This window comes from Mastigoproctus giganteus, chromosome 4 (assembly GCF_048544385.1).
Source record: "Mastigoproctus giganteus isolate SK-2022 chromosome 4, ASM4854438v1, whole genome shotgun sequence".
NCBI lineage: Eukaryota > Metazoa > Arthropoda > Arachnida > Uropygi > Thelyphonidae > Mastigoproctus > Mastigoproctus giganteus.
The window spans coordinates 201,309,393-201,326,336 of NC_143578.1; the positions used below are offsets into that span (position 1 = coordinate 201,309,393).

General features: G+C 39.3%; 1 protein-coding gene across 2 annotated transcripts in view; it reads right to left on the minus strand.

Annotated features, from left to right (window-relative positions):
* Ctl2 (Choline transporter-like 2) overlaps positions 1 to 16,944 on the minus strand; it is a 387,011-nt gene that overhangs the window by 122,533 nt on the left and 247,534 nt on the right. For both annotated transcript variants that reach the window (XM_090371991.1, XM_090371992.1), the window contains exon 16: positions 9,108 to 9,192. In XM_090371991.1, the coding sequence (XP_090228117.1) occupies positions 9,108 to 9,192 (85 nt within the window). The remainder of the gene's footprint in view (positions 1 to 9,107; positions 9,193 to 16,944) is intronic.

Consider the following 16,944-nt stretch of genomic DNA (forward strand, 5'->3'; position numbering starts at 1 on the left):
CTTGCTCAATGCATAATATCCACTCTTCAATATAGTTAACAGACAGGGTTCAACGTTCATTCACAATTCAAAACTTTTCCATGCAAGTTTGTAAATTTGATGGATGCTGCTCTGCAGTGATGTGATAAGTGCTCTCATTCTCTCCCCTGTAAACTGTAAGAAAGTTTACTTACAGTACTGCTTTTTATATACATTCAGAAGTGGAGTGGGTTGGGAGATCGGTAGTCAAGGGCCAAAACTTGCAGACCAGAATACTGGACCATCCTTTGTAATCCATCAATCCCCTCATTTAATGTTTAAATTTGTATGAATATAAGTAGCCAATGCTGGAAAATGAGTTGAAATTTCTCTTTCAACATCATTAATTTGTGTGAAAGCAAAAATTCAGTACATTATATAAATATCATTTACTCATGCCTTCAGCATATTTTTCAAAGGAAGCAAGAAATATGCATTCAGATAAACAGAAAACTAAAACATAAGTTTTATTTTAGTTTTCATTTCTGTCATCAAGTTTTCTATATCATCATGTTAAATTTTAAAATACTGTAGTTCATTAATTGATCGCTCCTAAAATATGTCATAAGAATATGATTAAATTAACTATTTTGCTAGAGCAAACATAATTATCAAGCAAAGTGGCTAACAGGAGGGACTCTTTCCAAAGGCATACTTAAATTAAAGGGGTGTAAATGATATTTTCCGTGCTACATGGTAGTGTTAGCTGGTTCGAAAAACTGCTAGCATGGATACACTGACTAATAATTTAATGACAAGCATAAGCAGAGGCAAAACTGATTCTTGCATTGGTTCTTGTATTTAGACACAGTGGCCTAGAAAGCTAGGTGGGTGGTGGAGAATTACAGGCCTACTGGGAGCCTACAAAGGGCAAGATATTAATAATTTCTTTGGTGTATGCCTATCAATTAAATGGATAGGCACACACCAAATAAAAATGCAACCATATTACACAAAATCGAATCCATAATATATTACATAGGATCTAATATAAAGAAATGAAGTCAAATCATGTGTACATAATGTATAACTGCTAACTGTAACAATAGCATTAATGCCACATATGAATAGCACATTTCTAAAATCCATAATAAATAGGATTTTACATTGTAATAAAAAATATATATAGTGTGTGTGTGTGTGTGTGTGTGTGTGTGTGTGTGTGTGTGTGTGTGTGTGTGTGTGTGTGTGTGTTTATGCAAGTATATGTGTACCTATCCATGTACCTACACATGTACTTGCATAAATTTAAACCATTTTTACATGGTTTCATTCACAACAATCATTCATTTTTCAAACTTAAATACATAAATTTAAACCACTGTTAATCTGTGGAGGTTGCACCAAATGACAGCAGAGATAAAAATGAATCAATTAGATTTTTGTCGAAACATCGTACAAAGTTATTTGAAAGATTCTACATTGACAAGAAGCAATAAAAAGCAAAAAGCTGGATGTTCCATGAAAATTAGTGAAGGCCATCACTTTCCAGAAAAACTTGATAGACAATTAAAATGCTGTGTTTGTAATATGAAAGCTAGGTGGTTGTGTAACAATTGTCAGAAAACAATGGGCATTGAAAAGGCTGCTTCGCAAAATACCACTTAACTGCCTAACGTCCCCATTTCAGGACACCTGTTTTTCTAAAAAAATAAGTATATTTTCATTGAAATTTTGGTATTGTTTGCTTAAATGACTTATCTCACCATAATATTGAGCAAAATGAGTTTTGATAGGTAATTTTTTCATAGGCATTAATGGGTTAATGAGAGTATTCATGGTATTCTACTTCAAACAAATCTAAACAAAACAGATAAATGGGATAAAAAATGTCAGCTGGAGATTTTATATGGATAAACAATGCACTAATAGCTAGTGCCATAATGTACCAAAGCCATGGTGAAATTAAATTATGAAACATTATATATTATAAATTACGAAACATTATATATTATAAATTACGAAACATTATATATTATAAAACATTATACAGACACTACACCTGACTTATGTAAGGGTTGCATTCCGCAGATCCCTATGAAAGTGGCAATTTCCCTAAATGCTTATGCAGCACTCACAAATCTGATTGAAGCAAAAAAGAAATGTTCAATGAACATGTAAATAGAATTATTATTTTTTTTTTTTTTATCTCATGTGCAGGAAAAATTACAAAAGTGTACAAAATTACAAAAATTTCAAAATTATAAAAAGGGAGAGACAGGCATAACATCAGCAAGTTTTACCTTTCGAGAATTGTTGCCAGAATTAACCTCCAGCTGATAAGCATGCCACTGCGGAAGTTGAGGGCTGTGGAGATTTAGAAGAGGTTTTTCCAACATATCACAAGATTCCTCTGCAGCTACAGAATCAGCACTGGTGATTACACCGCATACTTTATTGTTTTGGAAACCAGCACAATGCATTAGTAGAGGCACATGATGCAAGAAAGCAAGCTTATACAGCATAAGCCAAAGTACAATAAAAAAAACAAAAAAAAAATTCCCATTTCACTGATTCATTCATTCCAAATGTTTGTCTACTTCTGCCTTGAATTTATTTAAGCTATCAACTTCCACAACAGATGGAAGTTTGTTCCAGCAATCAACTAACTGCTGGCTAAAGGCAAATTTCCGCAAATCTATTCTACAACTGTCTTGCCTCAGTTTGAATCTATGCCCCTTCAGGTTTGTAATCTGAGCAAGAGGAAGAATCCCATCAGCACTGAACCTGCTCAATACATTCAAGGCCTTATACACCTCAATCAGATTGCCTCGCAGGTGCCTAAGTCTCCAGAAGCTGCAATTTGTAGAATTTAAGCCTTTCTTCATAAATGCACACCCCTTTGTTCCCTTCACCAGTCTTGTTGCCCTTCTCTGTACTTGTTCTAGCATCTCTACATCCTTCCTAAAATGAGGCTTTCAGACCTGTGCTCAGTACTCAAGGTGTGGCCTGATCATTGCCTTATACAAAGGGATAATCACCTTCTTATCCCTGTATATCATTGACAAGACCTCAAGACCTACTCTAGCAGCCTGTCTGCACTACTCAGAAAACTTCATATCTAACTGCACAACTACCCCCGGGCCTCCTTCAGTCTCCACTACCCTGAGTGTAACACCATATAGTTGGTACATTTCTCTGGGATTACTGCTACCAATATGTAGTACTTTGCATTTGTCGATGTTAAATTTCAGTTGTCACTTCTCAGCCCATCAACCAAATTTTCCAGATCCTGTTGCAGCAGCATACTGTCATTACTGTTATTAACAACCCTGCCAACCTTTGTAGCATCTGCAAATTTTGACATTAAGCTTGATATACCTTCATCAATATCACTGATAAATGTACAAAACAGCAAGCCCAACCCCAAACCCTGAGGGACACCACTAAAAACATTAGTCCACGTAGAGCAGTACCCACTGATTACCACTTTCCGTCTTCTCCCACTCAACCATCATTTTATCCATTGTAGCAATTTGCCCTTAATGACATGCTGCTCCAACTTGTACAGTAGTCTTCCATGTGCAATAGTAGCACATGGAAGCACACAACAGAAGCCAAGTATATGATATCAAAATTATTTTTTGCATCCAGTTCCTTTGCGATCACATCATAGTCTTCATCTTCGTCTTCTTCGCACATTTATATGGGGTCGGCATTTCTGTCCTTAATTCTTTTCCTCCATTCCTCCCTATCCTGGGCTTCCTCTCTCCTCCATCCTCTCTTTTAAATCCTCTGCCACCTTGTCCTTCCATCTCAGCTTAGGTCTCCCCCTCTTCCTCTTCCCTATCACCTCCAACTTTTCACACCTCTTCCCCACATACTCCTCACTTCTTCGTTCCACATGTCCAAGCCACATCAACCTAGATTCCTGCATTTTTTTTTTACTCAGAGACCCCACCTTAACCGTACCTCTGATCTAGTAATTTCTCATCCTGTACTTCCTCGTCACATCTTAGCACCACTTCCACACACCTATCATCTCCACCACTTCCATCTTCTTCTCCTGGGCCCTTGTAATTGCCCATGTCTCAGCACCATACATCAATGTGGGTCTAACCACAGTTTTATATACTCTTCCCTTCATTCCACAATTTACTTTCTTATCACACAGCACCCCACTCATCTTTCTCCAGTTCAACCATCCACATTGCACTCTATGTTGTATTTCCGCACTCAATCCTCCACCCCTCTCAATGTACGATCCCAGATACTTAAATTTCGAAACTGATGGTAGCTTTTCTTCCTGCAGTTTTATAGAACTCTCATCTTCTCCATTCAATACCATATATTCCGTCTTTGTTCTACTTATCCTCATACCTCTCTCTTTCAATGCTTTCCTCCATTCCGCCAATTTCTTCTCTACCTTTCCTTGGGATGGTTCGCACAGTACGATACCATCCGCGAACAGCATACTATGATGTGACCACATCATAGTATCCAATCAAATTGGTCAGACAAGACTTTCCCTTGACAAACCCATGCTGTGTCTGAATTATTACTGCTGTTTAATCTAGATGATCCTGCAATGCTTCTTTAACAAGTGATTCCATTATTTCCCCCGGAACAGAAGTTAAACTAACAAGTCTGTAATTACTCGTATTACCCTTTGATCCCTTCTTTGTGAATTGGGGATACATTTGCACATTTCCAGTCCATGGGGACCTCCCCTGAATCCAAGGATGCTCTCATAATTATGGCTAAGGGTTTTTCTTACTTCCTTTGCCAACTCTTTTAATATAACTGGATAGATCCCATTCACTTCAGGATGTCTTTCTTATGTTTAACTTCAATAATTTCTCCTTCACTTTGCTCTCAGTTATTACAAAATCCTTTAGCTCCATGTTAGAGTTTGATAAACTTCTTTCATTCTTCTCCCTAAATAACTCACCATGTGTGAATGTAGATACAAAATACTCATTCAGTTTGTCAGCTACCTGAGCAGCATCATCAAACAGTTGAACCATCGATATCGAGTGGACTAATCTGATTGATCCCTTTCTTCTAGAGTTTACATAAGTAAAGAAGACTTTGCTGTTTTTATTTGTATCCTTTGCCACAAAGATTTCTCTTAATCTGCCTTTGCTGGCCTAACGTTGTTAATTTGTCCTTTTTATAAAGGAAAAAGCCATCTTGAATATTGCTGTTATCTGCTAAATTTGACTAAGTTTAAAAGACTCAGTGACATAATTAAAAACAGCAAAAATAGTGCAGTTCATTAAACACAGGAAGTGTATTAATATATGTAGTACTGTTATGGCAATATTACAGCAGGGTACACATTGGCAGACTATCAGCTTTCTCTCAACAAAAATGAGCACATGAGATATCTATGTTCTATTCAAAGCTTACTCAGAAAAATATTTGAAAGAAATAAGAAATGAATGAAGGCAAATGTGGTGTTATCAACTAAAGATTAGTGAAATTCAATCTAGTACTTTTCACAAGTGATATCACAAGGGAAATTCTGCTGAAAATTAAACAGCAACAGGATAATGCTAGATGTTTGTTTGTTATTTGGTTTTTAGGAGCATTAACAACTAAGGCCATATTGCTCCGGGATATGCGGTGGTCATTCCCTGACCTTTCCGCATCGTCCGTATTTGGTGGTGACAGGCTCGAACCCCGGTCTAATCAAGAAGCATATGCTACGCACTGCTGCTCCTTCCCACCTGGCTACAGAGGCTCCCGATAATGCTAGAGGTGCTAGGTACAAGAGAGAGAGAGAGAGAGAGAGAGAGAGAGATTAAAAGATTTAAATTATGGGAAAAAAAAAAGAGGAGAGAATAAAATAAAATGAAATTGAGAGCCATTACTCATGATAGGAAAGAACTGCAAAGAGTATCACACAAGGTAATGCAACTAACTGGAAAAGGGCAAAGACCCCCAACACATTCGAACACAAAAAAAAAAGGCAAAATGTTGACCCTCACTTTATGTAAAGAAAAGAAAGTTAGCACAAAAGAACAGGGGAAATACAGTAACCTCTTCACCAGGGTATCATCAACCACTGAGAGTCCCGATGGTCCTATTTCAGACTTGGCTTGCATGGGAAAAAGCAATTAGCCTTGGATTCCCTATATGACTGACAGAAGAGAATGTGTTCAAATATGGAAGACACCTTACAATGCTTGAAACAACTGAGACAAAAATGGAAAGGAAAAACAAAAAACTGTTTAAACAAAATCAAATAATAAGTAAACTAAAAAAGCACATCAATTCTTTGCCTCGTTTGGTGAATCACACAAAACTGGAAAACAAGAAAAATAAAAATTTTGAAATATATGAAACTGGATAAAACAGAAAGCCAAACTTCAATAAGGAAGCATAACTGCATAAACCCTCACAAGGTGGTGCTACCATAGCCCAGAAAAGTCAAGTACTCTAAATATATGAAAACCGAGAAATGAATACCAACCATTATTTGCAATATGTATAAACTGAAACAGCTCAAGGAGAAAAGGTAGTTATTGTTGTTTTATCAGCAAAAGGGGTACTAAACCCAAGATATGACTAATCAAGTTTGCCAGTGCTGCAGGAGAGCATTTTGAGCATTATGCAGTTGGGCTAAAATCTACTTAATCTGCTTTCAAAAAACTAAAAAGGTCATTTAGGTTTGCATCATTTCTGATTAGATGTGTTAATGATACAGCGGCTCTTGCAAGTTCAACAAGAGTTGCTCCTTGAACATGGTAATAATAACTGCATTTGACATGGATATGCTAAACTGTGGGTTGTGTGTTACTATGTAATACACAACTCACAGTTAAGCACAATGTATACATTGGGGAGGATTATCTCCCATTAATATATAAAATTTGGTAAAATATGTATGACTGACGTGCATCCTGGTTAAAACAACCCCTTCCTGTCAATTTTTTCTCTAACTACACTGCCATGGTTGTGGTTTTGTTTAATCTGGTAAAATTTGTTATTGATTTGCCTGCCAGATTTCATGGCATTTATCCTTACAAGTTTTTCGCATTATTATTCAATACTCTGTATACGGTAATGATAATTCTGCTGTAGTTGAGGAGGCTGGCTGTTTGGTAACCAATAATTCTACTTTATTTAAGAAGGTTGGGTGTTTGGTGGCTTGGTCTGCTAGTTCATTCCCTGGGATACGAGGGAATGAAATACATGGAATCCAACATAACTTGACTGACTGGTTCTTTGTTTTGCAGTCCAGTTAACATGACTGGATTAGCTTTAATATTGGATGCCCAGTGGAAATGTATATTTAAGTCTGTTCAAGTGCTAGTTCAATGGCATATAGTTCAACAGTGTAAATACTATATTCAACTGGAAGAGAAACACCAATGTATAACATATGCTACTGCTGCTTGCACAGTAGTATCTGTTTTCAAGCAGCCAGTATAAATTAAATAATAATGAAAATACTGTATATAATAAATTTTGATAATATCTGCAATTCTGCTCAGACACTACACCATGAGAGCAGATGGGCTGAGAAGTGGAAACTGAAGTTTAACATTGACAAATGCAAAGTACTGCATATGGGTAGAAGTAACTCCAGAGTAATGTACCAACTGGATGATGTTACACTCAGGGTAGTGGAGAATGAAAGAGACCTGGGGGTAATTGTGCAGTCAGATATGAAGTTTACTGAGCAGCACAGACAGGTTGCCAGAGTAGGTCATGGAGTCTTGTCAATGACATACAGGAATTTTGCAAGCAGGGATAAGGATGTGATATCCACTTGTACAAGGCAATGGTCAGGCCACACCTTGAATACTGTGTACAGGCCTGGAAGCCTCATTTTAGTAAGGATGTAAAGTTGCTAGAACGAGTACAGAGAAGAGTAACAAGACTGGTGAGGGGAACAAAGGGGGTGCTCTCATGAAGAAAGGATTAAGTTCTGCAAATTGCAGCTTCTGGAGACTAGGCACATGCGAAGTGATCTGATTGAGGTGTATAAGGTCTTGAATAGATTGAGCAGACTCAATGCTGATGGGATTCTTCCTCTTGCTCAGATTACAAACCTGATGGGGCATAGATTCAAACTGAGGAAAGACAGTTGCAGAACAGATGTGTGGAAATTTGCCTTTAGCCAGCAGGTAGTTGATTGCTAGAACAAACTTCCATCTGTTGTTATGGAAGTTGATAGCTTAACTAAATTCAAGGCAGAACTAAACAAACATTGGGAATGAATGAAACAGTGAAATGGGAAGGGTTTTTTTTTTTTTTTTGGCTGATGTTGTATAAGCTTGCTTTCTTGCATCATATACCTCTACCAATGCTAATGCAACCTTTATCAACCAATTCAGCCCTGGGGAGATTGTGCAAGGCTCATGAAGTAGAATTTTTTCCAGCGTGGTCTGTGCTTGCTACAAGGAGAGATTACAGGAATAAGATACACTTAAATAGAAGGAGTGCAAGAATATTTGCTGATGCTATCAAGGTATTAGGTGGGTTGGAAAACTGATAGCTTGAAGGGGTACATAGGCTAATAAATTAACAACAGCCAAAGGTAGAGGTGTAAGTGATTCCTGGATTGCTTCTACTTGAAGATCTAGCAGTCTGGAAAGGAAGATGTAGGGGATTTCAAGGCCTGCTGTGGCAGGACATTACGGAGCAAGCAAATACATTGGCTGTGTTAGGATAACTAAGGGTAAGAACAGTTGCACGTATACTTGCATGTAAACTAATGCTAAGGGCACAGTAAACAAATTTGATGAATTTGAATTTGGTAGACTGTAGCCATAGAATAGCCTATTTCTATAACAAATAGCTGCCATCAGCTCTTGTTGGACAAGGGTTGCATGCCAGAAGCATTTAAATTACAAAAAAAAAAAAAAAAAAACTACACTATTTATAATTTGCTGTTACTTCTACTCATCTCCAATTTTATTATGAGTTCTAGCAAACTAGAGATAAAAGGTCCCTGCTAACTCATCAATGGGCATCCATTCTGAATGATCTATTCTGAATTTTTACTACTTTCCAGTTTGTAAAAACCCTGATATGCCTTAAGGAAGTATAACAAATTGTATTTACATTTTAGAATTCAAAATGTATTTTTCTAATAATCTAATATTTTTAAACATTTATTGAGATATACAACTCACTGGAGAACATTTTGATCCATTTCTGAAACCTGTATTATTGCTAGCTACAATTCGGAATGCAGGTTTACCAGATGAAGCAATATATCTAAAACACAGTCAAGTGGCATTACATGTAAAAAAACAATAATAAATTTTAAAAAATGCATGTCAGAAAAAAAAAACAAAAAAAAACAAACTTCTAAGAAATGAAAATGAAAAGAAAAGATAACTAATTGTAATATACCTGTGAGTCAACTCTAAAACAGCAGACAGCAAAATTTGAAATGTTTAAGAATTTATAAAATGGAAAATTCTTGATAATAAATTATAACTATGCTAACCTAACTAAATTAGGTAACCTATTCAAGGTTTAAAGGATGATGCCCTGCTAGATGGCAAACCATGAAAGATTAAACTTTGTTGTAAAGCTGTTTTTCAAAAAAAAAAAAAAAAGTAGAGCAAAAAAGTTGCACCTGTATTAGCAGTGCCATGGTTATTAAAAAAAAAAAAAAAACTCCTAAGAGGACCTCTCCCCATTTGTTCAATCCATGTTTCCCAAAGTGGATTACACAAAATGAAGAAATTCAAAGAAACAGATGATGTCACACAAAAAGAATAAGTATCTGCTAGCACCAAAACAGTATCATGACAACTAGATATTATAGGGGTAACAATCCACATATTCCTTTGATTCTTACAGCAATAGCTTCCTTACAAGATCTATATACTATGCAAACTTTTCCCCAAGGTTTTCGAATAGGAAGAGGTGAGTGATGTGTGAACTTGGAATATTTTGGGCCTATGAAGCTCATTTCAAGCTATGTGGTGTGAATACACAGAATTGATGAGTATAGAGAATATCAACTCCATGCATTATCAAAGTTCTCTTCACTGCCAACATGTCACCAGCAGGTACATGGCACTGCTATGGGTGCCGCTGTTAGTTCCGTAGTAGCCAACATTGCCATGGAAGATCAGATGGAGGAGCAGATACACCTGAACCCACCTGTACCTATTACAACATGGTGCAGATATGTTGACGATATTTTTACTGTAATACCACGTGGCTCTGAAACAGCACTACTGGAATACCTCAACTCCCTATCTAATTTCATCCAGTTTACTATAGAGTTAGAGGTCAACGATGCGCTCCCGTTCTTTGATGTCTTAGTGCATCGCGTAGGCCCACATCTAGAGACTTCAGTATACCGCAAACCTATGTGGTGCGGACAATTCACTAACTACAGATCTGGCCACGCACCCAGTCATCTCAATAGCACTGCCCGCACCCTATTCTCCCAGGCTTGGAGCCATTCCAGCACTGATGCAATTAGGCATAACGAGATCTCCCGTGTGAAGGCGGACCTAACCAAATGTGGTTATCCATCCCATGTGCTAAGCAGGTGCCTATTACAGGCACAAGAACTCACATCCCACCCAAGACCACCGAACCAAGACAGTATACCGTCCGCCTACATTCCCTATTATCCAGGTGTGTCAGGATGGATCTCGAAAATTCTTAGAAATTACAACATCAAATGCGAGCAGTTACCCTGCAGAAACCTACGTTCACTTGTCTCCAGTGTGAAGACCCCTGTCACACCTCTCTTACACAGCAATGTAGTATATCACATCACCTGTAGAGACTGTGACAGCTGCGGCTACATAGGAGAAACATCAAGACGTCTCCAAGATCGGCTTACGGAACATGACAGAGCAATCCGGCTTACCGAAACTGACCAGTCTGCAGTCGCGGAACATTTTTGGGCCACCAACCATGATCTTGATCCCAAACGTGACTTTGAAATAGTAGACCACTCATGACACTTTCGCCACAGCCTATGGCTAGAGTCACTTAACATATTAAACAATCCAAAAGCAATAAACTGCCACAAAGGCATACATCTACACCCCATCCTAAAGACAACCGTTTTAATGCTAGATGATCAGTGGAGTAAAAACAGCGCACGTCCGTGCAACAACAATAGTGAATGAATAACGAACGTGCCTCACTCAGCTCATTGCACTTATCCGTTGTATTTAAATTCAGTTGAAAAAGAGGCTCGTTAGTCTTGAAAGCTACTGCCCTCTACTTATTATTATATATTTTATTATATTACATTAAACTGGGTTATCATTGTACGTATCTATTTTTTTTTTTCTCAACATGTTACTGTTTGGTTTGGATTCACAGCAAACTTTATAACACAAATAATTTTCTTCAGGAAGGCTCAAGCATATGATTCCAAAATGATGACAAGTGAATTTATCCAATTTAAACTATGACAAGTGAATTTTACTGTGATTTCCAATATTTTACGATTCCAGCCCTTTGAGAGAGAGAGAGTTTGCATTTGGACAAACCATTTTTATGCTCTACTACAACATTGTTCAGCTGGTAATAACTGCTTCAGGCCATGTTTTGCCATCTCACTCTATGCACTCCTTGTGACTTCTGATTATGGAGATATCTCAAATACAGAGTTTATCAAGGCAATATTCAGTTTTCGGCTGGCTCAAGGCAACATTCTCCACATCAGATGACCACATCATGGAGAAGTTGGCAAATTTTAATGTCTATGGCAACAGATAACTATGACTTACTGTGCTTCCAGCACATTTACAATACAAATGTTCTATCACATTGGATAATTTTACCTTCACAACTTGCAGCTTCCCTGTGTTACACTGCAACTAAGTCAAATACTGCAATACTGCATGCAACACTGTAAGCATCATAGTGGTGTCATTCAAAGCACAATCATTTACTAGACTATGCTATTAATGCTTGGTTTCAGCCAAAAGGTTCTGCTTTAAAACTAAGAGTTTCTCCAAAGTATGAACATTTATGATTGGCAAACACTTAGTGTACCAAAATGGCAAAAAATAAATACACATTTGCTGAGTTCACACAGCTGCATGGTAATGTCTAAGTTTGCAGGCAATACGAAGCTTGGCAGGATTGTTAAGGACAATAATGACAGTATGCTACTGCAACAGAATCTAGAAAAGTTGAACAGATGGGCTGAGAGGTGGCAACTGAAGTTTAACATTAACAAATGTAAAGTACTGCATATGAGTAGCAGTAACCCCACAGTAATGTATCAACTGTGTGGTACTAAACTCAGAGTAGTAGAGAATGAAAAGAACCTGTAGATAATTGTGTAGTCAGATATGAAGTTCTTTTAGCAGTGCAGATGGTCCTTGTATAAGGCAATGGTCAGGCCACACCTTGACTACTATATACAGGTCTGGAGCCTCATTTTAGGAAGGATGATGTAGAGCTGTTGAAACGAGTAGAGAGAAGGACAACAAGATTAGTGAATGGAACAAAGGGTTGCTCTTACAAAGAAAGGCTTAAGTTTTGCAAATTAGTGTCTGGAGACTAGGCACCTGTGAGGTGATCTGATTGAGGTGTATAAAGCATTGAATGGTTTGGCATGCTCAGTGCTGGTGGGATTCTTTCTCTTGCTCAGATTAATTGCCTGAGGGGAAATAAATTCAAATTGAGGAAAGACAGTTGTAGAACAAATGTGCAGAAATTTGCCTTTAGCAGCACGTGGTTGATTGCTGGAACAAACTACCATCTGTCGTAAATTCAAGGCAGAACTAGAAACAGATTTGGAGCAAATAGATGACTGAAATAGGAAAGTTCTTTTCTTTTTTTTTTGGCTGATGTTGTATAAGCTTGCTTTCTTGTATCTTATGTCTCTACTAATGCTAATAGCATGCAGCTCATTTCCTGATATGGCAAAATAAAGCCAGATGGGAGTATATTCAAGATACAGCCTCAGTGGCTTACATCTGGTGAGTATGGGCTTGAAACACCCAGGGTCCTGAGATGGATACCATCAATCTTCTGTCTCTTGGCAATTCCTTTCTACTTCTGACTCTCTCTCTCTCTCGTGGTAATTCAGAATTTTTTTTTTTTTTTTTTTTGACTGGTGCACCACAAACCTCAAGCTTCCTTGCACAATAGGGCTAATAATAATAATAATAATAACAACAACAATAACTCCAGCAATTACTCCAGATCACCGAAGAATTCAGCAAGGACATCAGGATAGAATTTTATCTACAAAAATGCAAGACCCACACACTGCACCAGGGAAAATTAGTTGGCCGAAACTACCAGCTGCTGACTGGGAAAGAGATCAATGCTATGACAGAAGGAGAGACCTACAAATACCTAGGGATAATGCAGGCTGAGCAGTTAGAACACAAGGAAATCAAGACGTGCCTGACAGAAAAATATCATCAGAGACTCAGAAGCCTGCTGAAAGCAAAATTGAACGGAGGGAACACAGTTAAAGCCATAAACACCTATGCAGCTCCAGTAATAACATAACACATTCAGGGTCATAGATTGGACTAACACCGAGCTAGAAGATATCATACGATATCTTCTAGTGGTCTAGTATCGGGTGGTGTTGGCCAAGAGTCACCAACACCACCTGAAGTCAGCAGTAGAGAGAATAACAATACCTTGGAAAGAGGGAGAAAGGGGCCTGATAGACCTGATAGAACAACAACAAACAGCGATAGTTAATCTGAAGGATTACTTTGAGAAAAACACAGCACCACCCCATCAGGCCATAAAGGAAGATAGATAAGTGGTATACCCCACTCAACCTAAGCGAGGAAACCCCTCCCATCCAGACAGTACAAGAAATGAAGTTAGAAAGATGGGCAAAGAAGACGCTCGATGGCAGACACTACAATGACCGCCATCAAGATCACATCGATAACATTGCTTCCAATGCATGGCTCACAAGCGGGACACTATTCCCCGAGACTGAAGGATTCATGCTGGCCATCCAAGACCAGGTAATAAACACCAGAAACTATAGAAAATACATTGCAAAGGAGCCTAGAATATCAGATGACACATGTTGACGATGTCACCTGGCCTCAGAAATGTACCAACACATCACCGCGGGGTGCAAGGTGATGCACCCCGCGGTGATGCACCCAGACTGAGTACACTCGTAGACATGACCAGGTAGCCAGGATAATACATCCGAAGCTAGCGAGGAAATACCAGTTGACCAAAGAAAGTGTAACATACTACAAGTACGAACCCCAGGCAGTACTAGAGATCCAAACCCACAAGCTGTACTGGGACCACGCCATAATAACGGATAAGACCATCCCGCACAACAGACCAGACATAACCCTTGTGGACAAGATGGAAAAGGCTACCTACCTGATTGACATAGCAGTGCCCAACACTAGCAAAGTCCAGAAAACCCATGAGGAAAAAATTAGAAAGTACACGAACCTTAGACATGAGATTAAGGAGATGTGGCATATGGAAGAAGTATCAACCATCCCAATAATCGTGTCAACCACCGGTATGGTACCAAAGACTCTACATAGCAGCTTAGCAGCAATAGGTCTCCCAGAGAACACCTACAAGGAACTCCAAAAAGTCACAATCCTGAACACCTGTAGGATTGTCAGAGATTTCCTCGACCGACAGTAACACCAGACATTACAACCACCCTGTGTACTTGGTAGCAGTACCCATCACGGAGTGGAATCTCCCAATCAGGGAGAAATAACATAAGAGCAAGACAGTGAAGCAAGTGCCACTGTCCCCTGTAAGGCTACCACAAGAGAAGGGCAAGACCATCCAGCCACACCAACTGGAAGTGTTTTCTGCACAACTGCACTAGTGACCACCCAGGAAGGAAAAAAACGCCAATGCATGAAGTGGAGCATTGAAATGAATACATACAGCATACTATGAAATAACCAGGCTAGAGACCAACATGACAATGTAAGATCGCGAATACATACCAAGTGATCAGAATGATACCTAGGTCACCGAACAGCGATTAGCAGACCAGAGAAGGACCATGGTCACGAAGAACCTAACAGCACCTGCCATCTTGGAAAAAAATCAAGCAGGATTTCAGCAATCTGCTACAAAGCACAAAGAATATGGTCAATATGGAACCAGAGGAGGAACAGCATACCATGGAACCGGAGGAGGAACAGCAAGAAGAAATACAACCCAGAGTAACTGAAGTGGAAAGAGAAAGTCATGCTTTCCAGAATAGAATACGAGTGGAAGAAAGCCCTAACAGAATTCGAAGGAATGGACCCCACAAGAATCCACGTGATATCTAACCAGAGGCCAAATAAAATCCTGTGGAGAGTAACAGACCACCTCAATCAGCAAATAATGCCACATTACCTTGACAACAATGGTGCAACGCTGGAGGCTATCCACACAGCCGTATACTGTGCTGCCATAGCAGCCACTAGGACTAATGGAAAAAACATGAGGGACCAGCAGAAGAAGAACCGAAAACAGAAGGAACCACCAGCAAGACAAACAAGGTAACAGAAGTAAGAAATTGATTGGAAAGGTGAAGAGCATCCTCGAGAGAGAGAGAGAGAGAGAGAGAGAGAGAGAGAGAGAGAGAGCCCACAGCAAACATGAGACCAGAAATCAGAGAATAGAAGAATACTTAGACACACTGAAGCAGAACCTCCTTGCACTCAGCAAGAGACTACACCGATACAAAGAGAACTCCCAAAGGAAAATAAACAACCGAATCTTCGATGAGGAACAACGAGCCTTCTACAGGAAACTGGATGAAGATGAGAAAGCAGGAAACGAACCACACGAGAAGAAGATGATCAAAGAGTTCTGGGGAAATAACTGGAGCAGTGAAGTAAGACATAACAGCAAAGCACCCTGGACAGAAGTAGAACGGAAGAAAACGAAGGACATACAAGAGATGAGAGTGGGAGATTTGAGAAGAAGTAAAACAGTCGATCAAGAACACTCACAACTGGTGAAACCCCGGGAATTGATAACATCCACAACTACTGGTACAAGAAGCTCGCCTGCACACACACACACACAAGCACCTAGCAGAGCAGTTCACTCAAATGATAAGGCACCCGGAGACAATCCCGAAGTTTCTCACTGAAGGAGTCACATATCTGAAGCTTAAAGATGAAGATACAAGAAACCCGGCGAAATACAGGCCAATCACATGCCTCCCAACAATGTACAAGATCCTGACCAGCTGCATAACTAAGAAGATATCAGACCACTTAGAGAGTCAGAACATAATGGCCGAACAGCAGAAAGGATGCAAGCGGAGGAGCAAAGGATGCAAGGAGCAATTAACCATAGATGCTGCAGTTATGAAGCAAGCCTTCAAGAAGCACCGCAACCTATACACGGCCTACATCAATTAACGAGTCTTCGACTCCGTACCTCATAGCTGGCTAATAGAAACCCTGAAGATCTACAAAGTCAATCCGATAGTGACAAACTTCCTAGGAGCAACAATGGCAAAATGGAGTACCACCATTAAGGTCAAGAACATCACAACCAGGCCAATTCCCATTAGAAGAGGAATCTTTCAGGGAGATGCTCTGAGACCACTATGGTTCTGTCTAGCACTCAACCTGTTATCCACCATGCTCAACAGCAGCAAGTATGGATATAACCTCAAAGAAGGAAGAACGAACCTGTACACCCCCACCCAACCGATGTACATGGATGTGGATGACATCAGGCTCTACGTGGCAACCGAGAAGCAACTCCAGCAACTACTCCGGATCACCGAAGAATTCAGCAAGGTCATCAGGATGGAATTTGGTCTAGAAAAATGCAAGACCCACACACACACACACACACACTGCACCAGGGACAATTAGTTGGCCGAAACTACCAGCTGCTGACTGGGAAAGAGATCAAAGCTATGACAAAAGGAGAGACCTACAAATACCTAGGGATGATGCAGGCTGAGCAGTTGGAACACAAGGAAAACAAGAAGTGCCTGAATAAAAAATATCATCAGGGACTCAGGAGCCTGCTGAAAGCAAAACT